This window comes from Martes martes (assembly GCF_963455335.1).
Source record: "Martes martes genome assembly, chromosome: 6".
NCBI classification, from domain to species: domain Eukaryota; kingdom Metazoa; phylum Chordata; class Mammalia; order Carnivora; family Mustelidae; genus Martes; species Martes martes.
In genome coordinates, this window is record NC_137893.1 from 25,505,567 (window position 1) to 25,518,711 (window position 13,145).

Consider the following 13,145-nt stretch of genomic DNA (forward strand, 5'->3'; position numbering starts at 1 on the left):
TTAGGAGGTAGTTCCTAACTGAGTAATGTTTTCCATCGGTTATCACAGTGCATTTCTCCTTGTTCTCATTGAAAAATTGTGTTGATGAATGTGTTGAAGCAAATAATATTTATTTTTGCAGCATCCGCTGCTAAGTGTTCAGTTTTGTCATCCACAACTGTGAAAGGAGACAAGATTTGTTAAACTATTATACCTGACACTACCATGAATTTTGAAGTCCAGATCTCTGGAGTTTTTGAAAATATGAACATTCCATTCATAATTAGTTTCCCAGATTCCTGTTAATTATAGGTCATTGAATTGACTCAACTTGGAGTTTTTCCAAGCATGCAGTGTTTTTATTCATAGAAATACAGCTGAAAGTTCCCTGCGATACAGTATTGTATCCCTGAGAGTCTACTGGCCCAATGGTGTCAGGTACATGTTTTACCTGGTTTGAACCTATGTTCCCTCCTGTGTAAAATGAGGATAACTATTCAGTAAGTTGCTATGAAAATCAAACAATGTGAAACCCATATAGGATGTTAAAAATAGCTAAGTTCTGTACAAGTATGTTACTACTAATGAAACCCACCTCTGAGGTCTTACTATAATCAGAACCCACAACTTTTCACTCTAGCTTCACTTCAGTGTATTTGTATTTTTTTTGTATAATACCGTTTCTTTACCAGCCTAACTTCACATGCTTTTTACTTAAGCATCTGTTGCTTGGTTATCTGCCATTTGAAGAGTTGGGGGTGGGGTGGAGAGGGCTTGAACCATTAAGCACTCGCTGCGAGTACAAGATCAAGGACAAATCAGATCTATTAGAAATTGTGATAATTTTATGTATGTCAGTTTGTCTTCTCCCAACAATATATTAAGTGAGGGAAAGAACCTATTAGGTACTTGTTTTATTTTGTTTTTATTTTTTAATTCTCTACAGCTCCCAGTACTTACTAGGTACATAAAACAAAGCCAATAAATAGTTTGATAGATTTAACTCTATGCAGATCCTACAAAGTAAAAACTTGTTTGAGCACACTATTCCTTTTGTCAATTCTTTACCCTTTCTGTCCTCTTCCTTCCTTAAAATTAAACTGGAGATTCAGAGTATGAACCATTTGCAAATGGGGGAACTTTTTGTAAAGGGCTATTTTTCATGTACTTACCATGGAGAGATTAGATGGGTTTGAAATAGAAGAGAATTTATCTGGAATTATATTACATTTACTAAAGTCTGTTGATGTCCTAGGCCTGGATATTTTTATATGTGTTATCTCAGTAGTGTCTCACATGAATTAGATAAACATTATCAACTTTGGAAATAAGGAAATGAGCTCACAGAGCTAGTAAGAGATGGGACACAGATTTGAACTTAGATCTCTGATTGTAAAATGATTGTGTTTTCCATTACATCCGAGGGTTATTAACTCTGGCTGCATATTAGAATCATCTGGAAATTTCTAAAAAGTACAGTTGTCAGGGCAGCTGAAATAATTGGTGTGGAGTGGGTCCCTGATGTTTGTCTTTTTGTAAACTCCTCAGGTAATCCAAGTGAGCACCTAAAGCTGAGGAATGTTGCACTGTACATGGTGTCTCCTGACCACTGGTGCCCCCCCAGTACACCCCATCCCCCAGTTTTTAAAGCTTTTGTTATTTGCCAGTTAGTATTAATGGGATTTTCTCATCAAAAGCATGCAGGGTTCCTTTTAGAATAGACAGAATATCCTGCATAGTAAACATTGCAAAGATACAGTGAATATAATGGAGTATCTTTTTTTTCCTCTGTCAATCTTTCAAAAATTAAAATAGATTTTTTTTTTTTTTGGTCTTAGAATTCTGTTGTGCCTTCTGAAGTGAAAATGAGCTTGATTACTTGTTGAATTTGTTTCTATCCCTCTGATTTAAGAAGGTGATAAACTGTAATTTAGTCTAAGAAGAAAAACATTTTCTCAATTTACAGTAGCTTTGAAAGGTAATAAATCAGATTATTGGTTATAAATCTATAGGTAATTTACACAGGGAAGCAGTTAATTAGTCTTGGCCCACCACTGTGCTATAGCTCTGTAAATCTCTATTTGGGAAACAAGCTACTTTAAAGATCGTCTTTTAGATTAAATGAAGACTTACTTATAATTGAAGATCATTCTTTTTTTTTTTTAATTTTAACAAGAACACATAGAATAGTTGTTTTTTTTTTAGCATCATGAAATTTTTGAATTTTGAGGCCCTTTTATGTAATTATTGGCCCAATTTCAAAATAAATTTGAAATAAACTTTTCTTAATTGGCTGAGATACAGTTATTGTGTCTATGTAAAAATAAAGTCAGTTACTGGGATTGACATGAGAGATGTTGTAACTTGCTTATGGTTTATTGTGATGTTGAAATTAAAATTTACAGTCTGCGTTTTCAAATTCCTAGTAAGATTAGTTTTAAGTTTCCAGCAATGTTTTTTAAACCGTTTATAAGGTAACCAGTTTTTACTGGCTCTGTTTATAGACCTGTGCTATAAAGTGTAACAGTTCTGAGCCTCTCATCTTCCCAGATCAACGAGAAACCTCATTTTTTTCACCACCATGCTTATCCCCTCTGTTGTAATATTTTAAGACATGTTAGGAGGGGGAGGAGTTGAGAAGGAATTGTTATTAGATCTTAATTAAAGATAGTAGAGGTAGAACTCAGGTGAGCCTGCCAAGACTTGAGGATTCAGATATTGGCCTAGGTGTTCTTGGACTACCATTCCTGCCCCCACCACCATTTCACCATTTCATTTCCCCATTTCTGGAGATTAATGCAGTCGAAATTGATGGAAGGTAAATGTAACTAAACTGTTTCCACAGCATGAGAAGGGAGGGCTTATATGGTAGTTGAAATGGTTGGAGGAAGCAAAAGGGGACATGAAGGGAATTTGGTATAGTAAAGTGTTGCAACTGGATTGTGTTACTGCTCTCAAGCTTCCCACCTGGTTAACAAAGGCCACTCAGTTGCATAACTCCAGGAGGTAGCATTCACACAGAATTGGATGTGAGTGGTGCAAGCTCTATGGCCCTGAGCCAGACTGAATGCTCCAGCAGTCTTGTGATGATGAGGTTTTGGCAGAACCACTTTCCCATACTGGTTTTGACAGTTACATTTACCTTGTTGCTGAATCTGGAAGCTCAGTGTCTTCTCTTGTTGACTCTGAGGCAGCCTAAGATCATTTATGTAGTATTTACTTTGTGCCAGATACTGTTGTATTTTGCATGTATTAACTAATTTATTTCTTCCAATGACTGTGAATATGTACTATTAATATCTTCATTTTACAGGCAGTTCCATTTATAGGGAATTGGAACACAAAGTTTAAAAGTATCTTGCTCAAACTCCGGCGGCTACTAAATGGCAAAGCTAGGAAGCAGACCAAGGCAGTATGGTTCTAGAGTGTCTTCTTTTCCCACCATGCCATGCTACCTTTGGGATTCCTTCTTTTTGTTCCCCATTTCCCTAAATCAGTCAGTCATGTCATTATTTAGTAACTTATACATTGATTGAGCATCTACTTTGTGTCAGGAGCTTTCTAGGACTGAAGACAAAAGCCTTGCCCTCATGGAACCGATATTTAGTTGGGGGAGAGAGACAGGAAATAATTCGACATGTGAGTTGGGTAATTTCAAATAACTAAAAATGTCTAGATAGAAAATAGAACAGTGCCTCAGTTTGAATTAAGGAGATCTTCTCTAAGGAGGTGGTGCTACGTCTGTTGCGACTTGAATGATGAGATAGCAGCAGCTCTGGGAAGATAAGAAAAGCGAGGATTCCAAGCAGGGGAACAAGCTTGGTGTTTTCTAGGGACAGAAAAGAAAAAGCATATGACTTGGAGCTTAGTAAGTAAACAGCTTGATGGGCAGTGAGATCTCAGAGGACTTCAGGAGCACCTGCGTTCCCAGGGGGTGAGAGGGAAAGACGGTTTGGTTGTTCATCCACAGTTTGGGCCGGGAGTCCGCCAGTGTTACAGGCAGTAAGGAAGTGCAGTGGATTTTTAAGTAACAACTCCAGTACTTCTAAAACCATATTGTTAAAGTACATCATAAAGCATTATTCCTTATGGCCCATTAGAAACCTGTGGAAAATTACTAATGATACGATTTGATTTATGTTCTGAAAGACCATTCTAAATGTTCTGTAGCAGGGATACAGGCGGAAGGACAGAGTCCAATTAGGCTGTCACAGTGGTTCAATGAGAGCTGACTGTGCTTATGAGAAGTTGTGGCGGTGAATACAGAGAGAATAAATTACACCCTGAATATGTATTTATATTGATTACTTTCCTTGATGTCAGTTTTCCAGGCGGTAGCACTTCTATTGTAGGGCAAAGGAGCAAATGTCATTGCTCAGTTTATTATGAGACAATTGATAGCCCAGGTTGAAATTTGCCTGAGATCCAGGTTTTATTACTCTTTTGATTCATTCAAACGACAAATTCCCTAGGGTACAATCCTCCTGCCAAGATGAGTGTTTACATGCGGGATTAGGGATTAGCCTTTTTTAAGACTGGCAGTCCTCTCAGCCTTAATGCAGAGGCCAGCCCTCTGGTCCTCCCTTCTTCTATCTTCATGATGAATTCTCAGGGGGCCCTGAAGCCTTCCCAAGGCTTCTTTGCTTTGGTTAGCACCCCCCCCCCCAACCAGATGGAGCTCAGTGCTTTAAGCCTCAAAGAGAAGGGCTCATGGAAACGCATGGGTGTAGTTTGTTGGGCAGCATCCAAGCACAGTGCCGTGTTGCCACAGTGAGTTTGCTCCCTGCCATGGTTCAGCTGAACACCCTATTAACCTAGGTTTCTCTTAATATGACTTGACTTAGAAGACAAGTGAGTTTGAAGATACAGGGCATCTACCTATTTAACGCACCTGCCTTTGGCAGCCTATCAAGTAATTTAATTTTTTTTTTGTTTTGCTTTACAAAGATGTTTACATATTACATATAAAGAAATTAATTCAAATAGGTTTATACTTGGATATACCTTCTGTTATGTATTTTGAAAGCCTCTGGTCAAAACACTACATGTATTACAAGGCTGATTGTAGTACTGATTCGAATAATACCGTTGATAAATGCAAAATTTTCTGAAGCTGTGATTTTCAACTGTTTGCTCTTCTCTTTAAAGAAAAGCTTAAAGTCTGTGTTTTATGTGCTGATACTTATTCAGGATGCTGTAAATCTGTTCTTTTTGACATCAAAGATCTTAGAAGATTAGGAGGTGGACAGAGTGTGTATGTGGAGGCTGCCTCCTTTCCTATAGTTTGGAGGTCCCAGCCTGCAAAGCCACATTGCCGAACTGAAGCTTAACAGCAGTCTCTGCAGTCCCTTAGATGTCCTCCACGTCTCCCAGGGAGCTCTTAGACACACGTATTATTTGTGACATTGGAATGTTAAAATTTATTTGCCTTGAGTTCTTAACTCATAAAGCTTAAGTGGAAGAACAGATATATTGTTTAAAATTGCCACCTTTTTCTTGCAATTTTTTCTCATGTGAGTACCAAAGAATAGAAAACTTTATTTTTTAAGCTTCTTAGGGAAATAGTTGATTTTTTAAAATGTTTTTTCCTGAATTTTAAAAAATTTCTAAGACCAGTATAAAACCTTAATTCAGCAATGAGAGAGAAAGTTGGTGACCACCAGGATCTTGAGGAATTCTATTTTTCATATCTTTATTAAAAAAATAGATTCACTTTCTATAAGGGAGTCCTTCAGTTGTGTGATTCTTAATTTTGTAGCCTTCTTAAATGAATAAGCTAAGTTTAAAAAACAGAAACCAACTTATCAGTCATACTGTTCTTGGCTCTGGCAAGAAGGATTTAAGTTATCTTCCCTTTTCAAATTCTTCAAATAAACTAAGTGTCCACTAGTTTTAATTTTCTCCTACTTAGTTCTATTTTAGATTTAGAACTAAGTTAATGTGAAAGTTCTTGAAATTGATATATATGTAATTATAGTTTAAAAAACGAACAGCTAAAGACGATTATGCTTCTTTTAGCTTCTTTTACTTGTAGGTATTGCTTTCATGAAAATAATTTTTATGACTTAATTATAATAACAGTATAGTTATATTCAAAGTATTCTTGATTCTTGGTGTAACAAGTCAGTATGTTCTTGATTTATCAGTATTTAGGAAGGGAGTTCATCCTTAGTTCAGTTTTATTTATTTATTGACTAGGGAATAGAAGATATACCGATATAACAAAATTCAGTGTGAAAGATGATTGGTTATACACTCAATTTTCTCAATCTCAGGACTGGTTTTCTTTTAGTTCCTTCTATTTGTGTCTTTCTTATTAATAACATTGATTTTTAAAAGGTAGATTATTCTTGTTTAGAATGTCTTTAGTAGTATTGAGGAAATAACCTGTTTTATATGGGAACATAACAGTTTCATAAGAAGATTAAAGCTACTATTAATTAATACATATCTTTTAATATGTCTTTATTCCTTTATTTTTTTTTTAAAGATTTTATTTATTTATTTGACAGAGATCACAAGCAGGCAGAGAGGCAGGCAGAGAGAGAGGGAAGCAGGCTTCCTGCCGAGCAGAGAGCCCGATGCGGGGCTCGATCCCAGGACCCTGAGATCATGACCTGAATCGAAGGCAGAGGCTTAACCCGCTGAGCCACCCAGGCGCCCCGTCTTTATTCCTTTAAAACATAGTTGTATCAGACTGGTTCGAGTCAGGAGATAGAAACCACACAGAGGGTTAAATGGGGTAAGATTCATAGGAATAATTAAACTCTGATAAAAGAGTTAGTAAAGATATAAGAAAATTGCATATGGTACTCCAGGACGAAGGGATTGGAAAGATACGCTTACATGGGTTCTCTAGCCGAGGCTGGATTTAGAACTTGTTGGAGAAGATATAGTTCAATACCCTGGATTAGTAGAGAAATTCACTCCTTAGCCCAGACTGGAGCTGGTATGCAGTCACAGGGCAGTCAGGACAACTGCAGCCCAGGCCACTAGCAGCATGTGGCCTGGGCATGCAGAGGGAGTGGCAGCTGTATGGGAGGTGGCAGGTAAGCCACCCATGTGGGCCTTCAGAGGAAACCAGGGGCTGATAAGATCTAGGGGTCCTGTCTTCAGTGTGCCTATGCAGACAGGAGCCTCTTTTCTCCTTGCAGTGTCCTTTTAGCTCTCTACTGAGAAAGCTTAATGTGGTTGTTAAAAATAGAAATGCTTCAGGGGCGCCTGGGTGGCTCAGTTGGTTAAGCATCTGACTCTTGGTTTTGGCCCAGGTCATGATCTCAGGGTCATGAGATTGAGCCCAGCATTGGGCTCCCTGCTGGGCATGGAACCTGCATAAGGTTCTTTCTCTCCTTCGGCCCCTCACCCTTACCCCCGTGCTCACGTGTGTGGGCACCTATGTGCGCACACACCCTCCCTTTCTCTCAAGAAAGAAAGAAAGAAAGAGGCTTCCATTGTGTCTGTTATGGTGGGGCATATATTAAAGGGTCATTTTGAAGCTGAGAGTCATTAAATGATAATCGGCACAATAATGTTCCTTTTTCCAGTTTATTTTTTTGCCATATAGGTATGTAAAAACTTTTGACTAATTCCCTTTCTGTACTTTTTATTGTTTGTGTTTGCTTGCCTTCCTTTAGCCCTATTGACACTTTGGGTCAGCTAAGTCTTGCTGTGGGGAGCTGTCCAGTGCATTGTAGTATGTTTAGCAGCATCCCTGGCCTCTACTCACTGGGTACTAATATCACACATAAACAGTTGTGACTGCCAAAAATGTCTCCAGACCCACTTGTGAGCAAAAGTCTCTCCTGGTGAAGAGCCACGGTTTTAAAAAACACTCAGTTAAAAACAATCTGGATTTCTCTTGTAATAAAGATTGGCTTGTGGTTTTTAGCAAATGCTATTTTAATAAAAGAGGGTGTCTTAGAGAATTATGAAGTTTTGTTTTTGGAGCAGGTATTAGAAACTATTCAGTTGAACCTCTTTATTTCATCTATAAGTGAATTAGTCAGTTTGCAATTGATTTGTTTCTATTTACCTACCTATTTAGTTGCATACCTAGGTTTGGAACCCAAAATGTTTTCAAAAAAAGGTTATGTATATAGTATTCTCTTGTTCATTCTTTGATTTAAGAGTGTATGTTATGGGGGTGCCTGGGTAGCTCAGTGGGTTAAGCTTCTGCCTTCAGCTCAGGTCATGATCTCAGGGGCTTGGGATCAAGCCCTGCATTGGGCTCTCTGCTCAGCAGGGAGCCTGCTTCCCCTTCTCTCTCTGCCTCTCTGCCTACTTGTGATCTCTATAAAAAAATAAAATTTTTTTAAAAAGTTGTTATGTATGCACTTTAGTAGATACTAGAGATTTGATGATAAGGCAGTGAGTAAAATTTCAGGTATCATGAAGAATCATTTTATTTGGCTATCACATTCTTGCTTGATAGTTGATGATAGAAAGATACTTTTTTTAAAAAAGCATTGAAAGAATAATTGATTCATATATGAAAGGACTGTGGTTAAAGGAGCTACTCTTAGCATTAAGGTGCAGTTTTGTGGTCGCAACTGTTGAAACGGTTGTGGGCCTTGAATCAGAAGGCTGAGAGTTTGGTCTTAGTTCTTCATGAAACTCAACAACCTAGGCCTTCGTTGTCACCTGTGAAATTACATTAGACTAACTGGATTCTGAGTTACCTATCCTACTAGTTCTGATACAGTATGAACTCCCAGACTGAAATTGAGAATGAGACTAGAGAAGGTCTAGAGACTGTCACGGTCTTCTAGGACAGGGATAGAAGAAAAGAAAACAACTAAACTTTATTCTTTTATATAATTACAATGACTGAAACAGTATCAGCATACTGACAGTAATTTGGATTGAGATGAGTCTAGTCTAGTAGTAGAGAATGTGCTTTAATACCAAGCTGATCTGAAATTCTGGTGCTGTTTATGTGCTTTACAGAGACTTGATTCTGACATAAATTTTTGACTATAAAAAATAATTTTAAAGTAGGATTCTGCGTAAGTCAAAAGGTGACTCAGTGGGTTAAGTCTCTGTCTTCGGCTCAGGTCATGATCTCGGTCCTGGGATCGAGCCCTGCATCAGTCTCGCTGCTCAGCGGGTAGCCTGCTCCCCCTCTCCCCCCGGCTCTCTCTGCCTGCCTCTCTGCCTACTTGTGATCTCTCTGTCAAATAAATAAATAAAATCTTAAGGAAAAAAAACAACAGAATGGGAAAAAATATTTGCATAGATTTATCAGTAAGGAGCTTGTAGCCAGAATACATTTAAAAAAACAACCTTAGAACTCAACAGTAAAAAAGACAAACAGCCCACTTAGAAAAGGAACAAAGGATTTAATAGGCGTGTCTCCAAAATAAATATGTGAGTGGCCAGTAAACAAATGAAAAGATGCTCAGCATAATTACTCATTAGAGAAATGCAAGTCAAAACCATGGGGGGTGGGGGTGGTTCAGTCAGTTGGGCATCCAGCTGCTTTAGATTTCAGCTCAGGTCAGGATCTCAGGGTCTTGAGTCAAGTCTCAGCTGGGGCTCCATGCTCAGGGCAGAGTCTTCTGGAGGTTCTCTGCTCCTCCCCCCACTCTAGAGCACTCACTCACTTGCTCTCTCTCAAATACATACATCTTAAAAAAAAAAAAAAAGTAAGTAGATAACATTTCAGACCCGCTAGTGTGACTCTACTAAAAGGGCAGTGGGGAGACACGTGGGTGGCACAGTCGGTGAAGCCGCTGACTCTTGATTTCAGCTCAGGTCCTGATCTTGGGGTCCTGGGATCAAGCCCCATGTTGGTCCCTGCGCTTGGTGGGGAGTCTGCTGGAGGATGCTCTCCCTGCCCCCCCCCACTCATGCACACTCTTTCTCTTAAATAAGTAAATCTTTTACAAAAAAGAAAGAAAAGGTAAAGATGGGCAATAATAAGCATAGACATGGATATGGACAAATTGGAACCCTCATACATTGCTCATGGGAATGTAAAGGTTTGCAGCCTCTGGAAAACAGATGGCAGTTTCTGAAAACATAGTTACCATATGGCAGTTAAACAGTTATCATGTAAATCAGTAGTTCTACTCCTAGGTTTATACCCAAGAAAATTGAAGATACACATCCAACACAAAAGTTTGTATGTGAATGTTTATAGTAGCATTATTCATAATGGCCAAAAACTAGAAAAAACCTGATTCTCCATGAATTAATGAATGGGTGAACAAAACAAAAAAATTTGTCTCCGTACAAAGAAATATTATTTTTCCATAAAAATGAATGAAATCTGAGACATGCTATAACTTGAATGGACCTTGGAAACAAGCTAAGGAAAAAAAAAAAGGTACAAAAGTCACATAATGTATTTATTCCATTTATGTGAAGTGTCTGGAATAAAGATTAGTGATTTCTACGGGGATAGGAGGAGGGATAACTATTAATGGGTATAGGTTTCTTTTTGAGAGGATGAAAGTATTCGAAATTAGATACTGCCAGTGGTTGTGTAGTACTGAATATACTAAAAAACACTGAGTTGTACACTTTTAAAAGGGTGAATCAAAAAAAATAAGGGTTAATTTTATGGTATATGAATTATATCTCAGCAAAGTGGTTTTTCTTAAACTGAGCCTGAAAAACTTATAAAGGAGTTATTTAATCACTGAGATTAAGCTACAATTGACAGTTGTTGGTTAAGTGTCAGTTCCACATTTTCTTCAAACCCTTTCCTATAATTTTGTCCTCTTTACTGTCTAATGTTTATTGTGTTTGGTGTTTTTGTTTCCTTAAGTAAGTTCTGGTTAAAACTTAGATCACTTGAAGCCGTCTTTTTCTTGTTTAGATGTAGGAATAGGATAAGGAATCTAGACATTCATTTCTGATGTTTTTTGCCTTGATGACACAAGTAGTCATCTGTTCAGGGTTTCTCTTATGAGATGAAATGTATATGCAAATACCTAGGAAGAGGAAGCAATAATGTAGAAAAATACATTTTATATTTTGCTTTATGTTTAGTTATGGAAAGATAAGTTTAAGAAAAAATAATATATAAATGAAGCTTTTTCAAAAACTTCAAAGAGAATGTTTAACAACTTTCATTTCTTCATGTGAGGTTTTAAGTTATAATGTTCATTTTTAATAACAGATAATTTATCATTACAGATAGATTTGACCAGTTTTGGGCCATCAACCGGAAACTCATGGAATATCCCGCAGAAGAAAATGGATTTCGTTATATCCCTTTTAGAATATATCAGGTAGGAAGTGACATTTTTAACAATACCAACTTGTGAATGCCTCAGACATCTTACTTCTTGAAGTAGTGTGGTGTAGTCCAAAACTCTTTAAATTTGCATAGTAACTGAAGGGTATTTATTAGGGCTTTCCAGAGCTCTGTCTTTGGGTGACAAGTCAGAAACTACATTGAAATATTTTACTCATATGCAGTTGATCCTCATTGTTTGCGGATTCTGTATTTGTAGATTTGCTTGCTTTCTAAAATTTATTTGTAACCCAGAGTCTCAGTACTTAGCAGTGCTCTTATGGACATGTGCAAAGCTACAGAAAGTTTGATTCACCCAACGTGCACATTTTCAGCAATGTTGTACCTTCTTGTTACTGTTTTCCTACTATAAACAAGTGACTTTTCCCTGTTTAGTGCTATCCTTTTCACATTTTTGTGCTTTTTATTGAGGATTTTGTTTAAAATGGCTCCTAAGAGTAGTACTGAAGTGCCATCTTCAAAAAGAAATGCACAGGGACGCCTGGGTGGCTCAGTTGGTTTTAAGCAGCTGCCTTCGGCTCAGGTCATCATCCCAGCATCCGGGGATCGAGTCCCACATCGGGCTCCTTGCTCAGCAGGGAGCCTGCTTCTCCCTCTGCCTCTGCCTGCCACTCTGTCTGCCTGTGCTCACTCTGACAAATAAATAAATAAAATCTTAAAAATAAATAAATAAATAAATAAAAAGAAATGCACATATAGGGTGCGTGGGTGGCTCTGTCAGTTGAACGTCTGACCCTTGATCAGCTCAGGTGATGATTTCAGGGTTGTGAGATCAAACCCTGGTCTGGCTCCATGCTGGTATGGAGCCTGCTTGAGATTCTCTCTCCATCTCCTCCTGCCCCGCTGCCATGTGTGCGCTATCAAAGAAAAAAGGAAACACACATAAAACAAGGTTATGCATTGGTCAGTTGAAGAACATTTTGTGACCAGAGACACACAGTACCCCAACCCTATATTTCCCCCAGGAACAGTGGTGGCTTGGTAATTGCTAATTCAGTGTTTATAGTGACTTTGTAAAAACCACAAATAAGGGGAATTAATGTATTTAAGTGGTGAGTCTTTAGTATTGCACAACAAAATAGGAAAGTAGAGCTCTCCTTATAGCACACTTTCATGGAGTAAAGAAATTCCTGTTTCTGTGGAGTACTTTAAAACTCCTAGGTAAAAAGTTTTGCATATAGCAAATTCTTTGTAAATATTTGTTGAGTGAATGGTATTCCAGAAAGTAAGTTACCTACTATCTTGAAAAAGCAGTTGAGAATAGAAATTTGAAACAAAATATCACAGATATGGGTTCTGATCCCACAGAACTTCTATTCAAACTCAGAGAGGTTGTGTCATAAGTTCCCCTTATAACCTTTTTCAGTATGCCAGTCTTTACTCTGCTACTCTGTAGTAATTGTTTAAACCTCTTAGTGAGGCATCAGTCACGTAACTGTATTAAAGAGGAAAATTGATTGAAAGCAAGTACACCAAAATCCCAGTAGACTCAAAGGATGAAAAGTGTTTCTGGTTTAAATAAGGCTTCTTTTCACTGATTTCATTAACATAATGGTAGATGGACTATTTTTAGATCATGGATTCATAATATGTACAATAGAAATGACATGAGAAAAATTCCTGTTGGAATAAGACCAGATGATTAAATTAGCCACGCTTCTCTGTTTCCTTTTTTTAATTCCACAAGTCTTTGTTAACCACAGATATTATAGAGGGTTTCGAAACACCACAGCTTATTTATTTATACATAATCTTGTATTATGAAGAACTGAGGCAATTTACACAAATACATAATAAGAAAATAAAAGAATTTAAAGTCAAAGCCACATATCATGAAAAATCTGAGGTAATTTACAAGAATTTATTATCACAAAATAGAAAATAATTTAAAATCAAAACCATT

At 37.6% G+C, this 13,145-nt stretch overlaps 1 protein-coding gene across 5 annotated transcripts in view; it reads left to right on the forward strand.

Annotated features, from left to right (window-relative positions):
* The window catches only part of ATG5 (autophagy related 5), a 128,571-nt gene that overhangs the window by 62,983 nt on the left and 52,443 nt on the right, over positions 1 to 13,145 (forward strand). For 4 of the 5 annotated variants that reach the window (XM_080805157.1, XM_080805160.1, XM_080805159.1 and 1 more), the window contains one exon: positions 11,122 to 11,216. In XM_080805157.1, coding sequence (XP_080661283.1) covers positions 11,122 to 11,216 — 95 coding nt within the window. The remainder of the gene's footprint in view (positions 1 to 11,121; positions 11,217 to 13,145) is intronic. The other variant, XM_080805161.1, reaches the window with a different exon arrangement.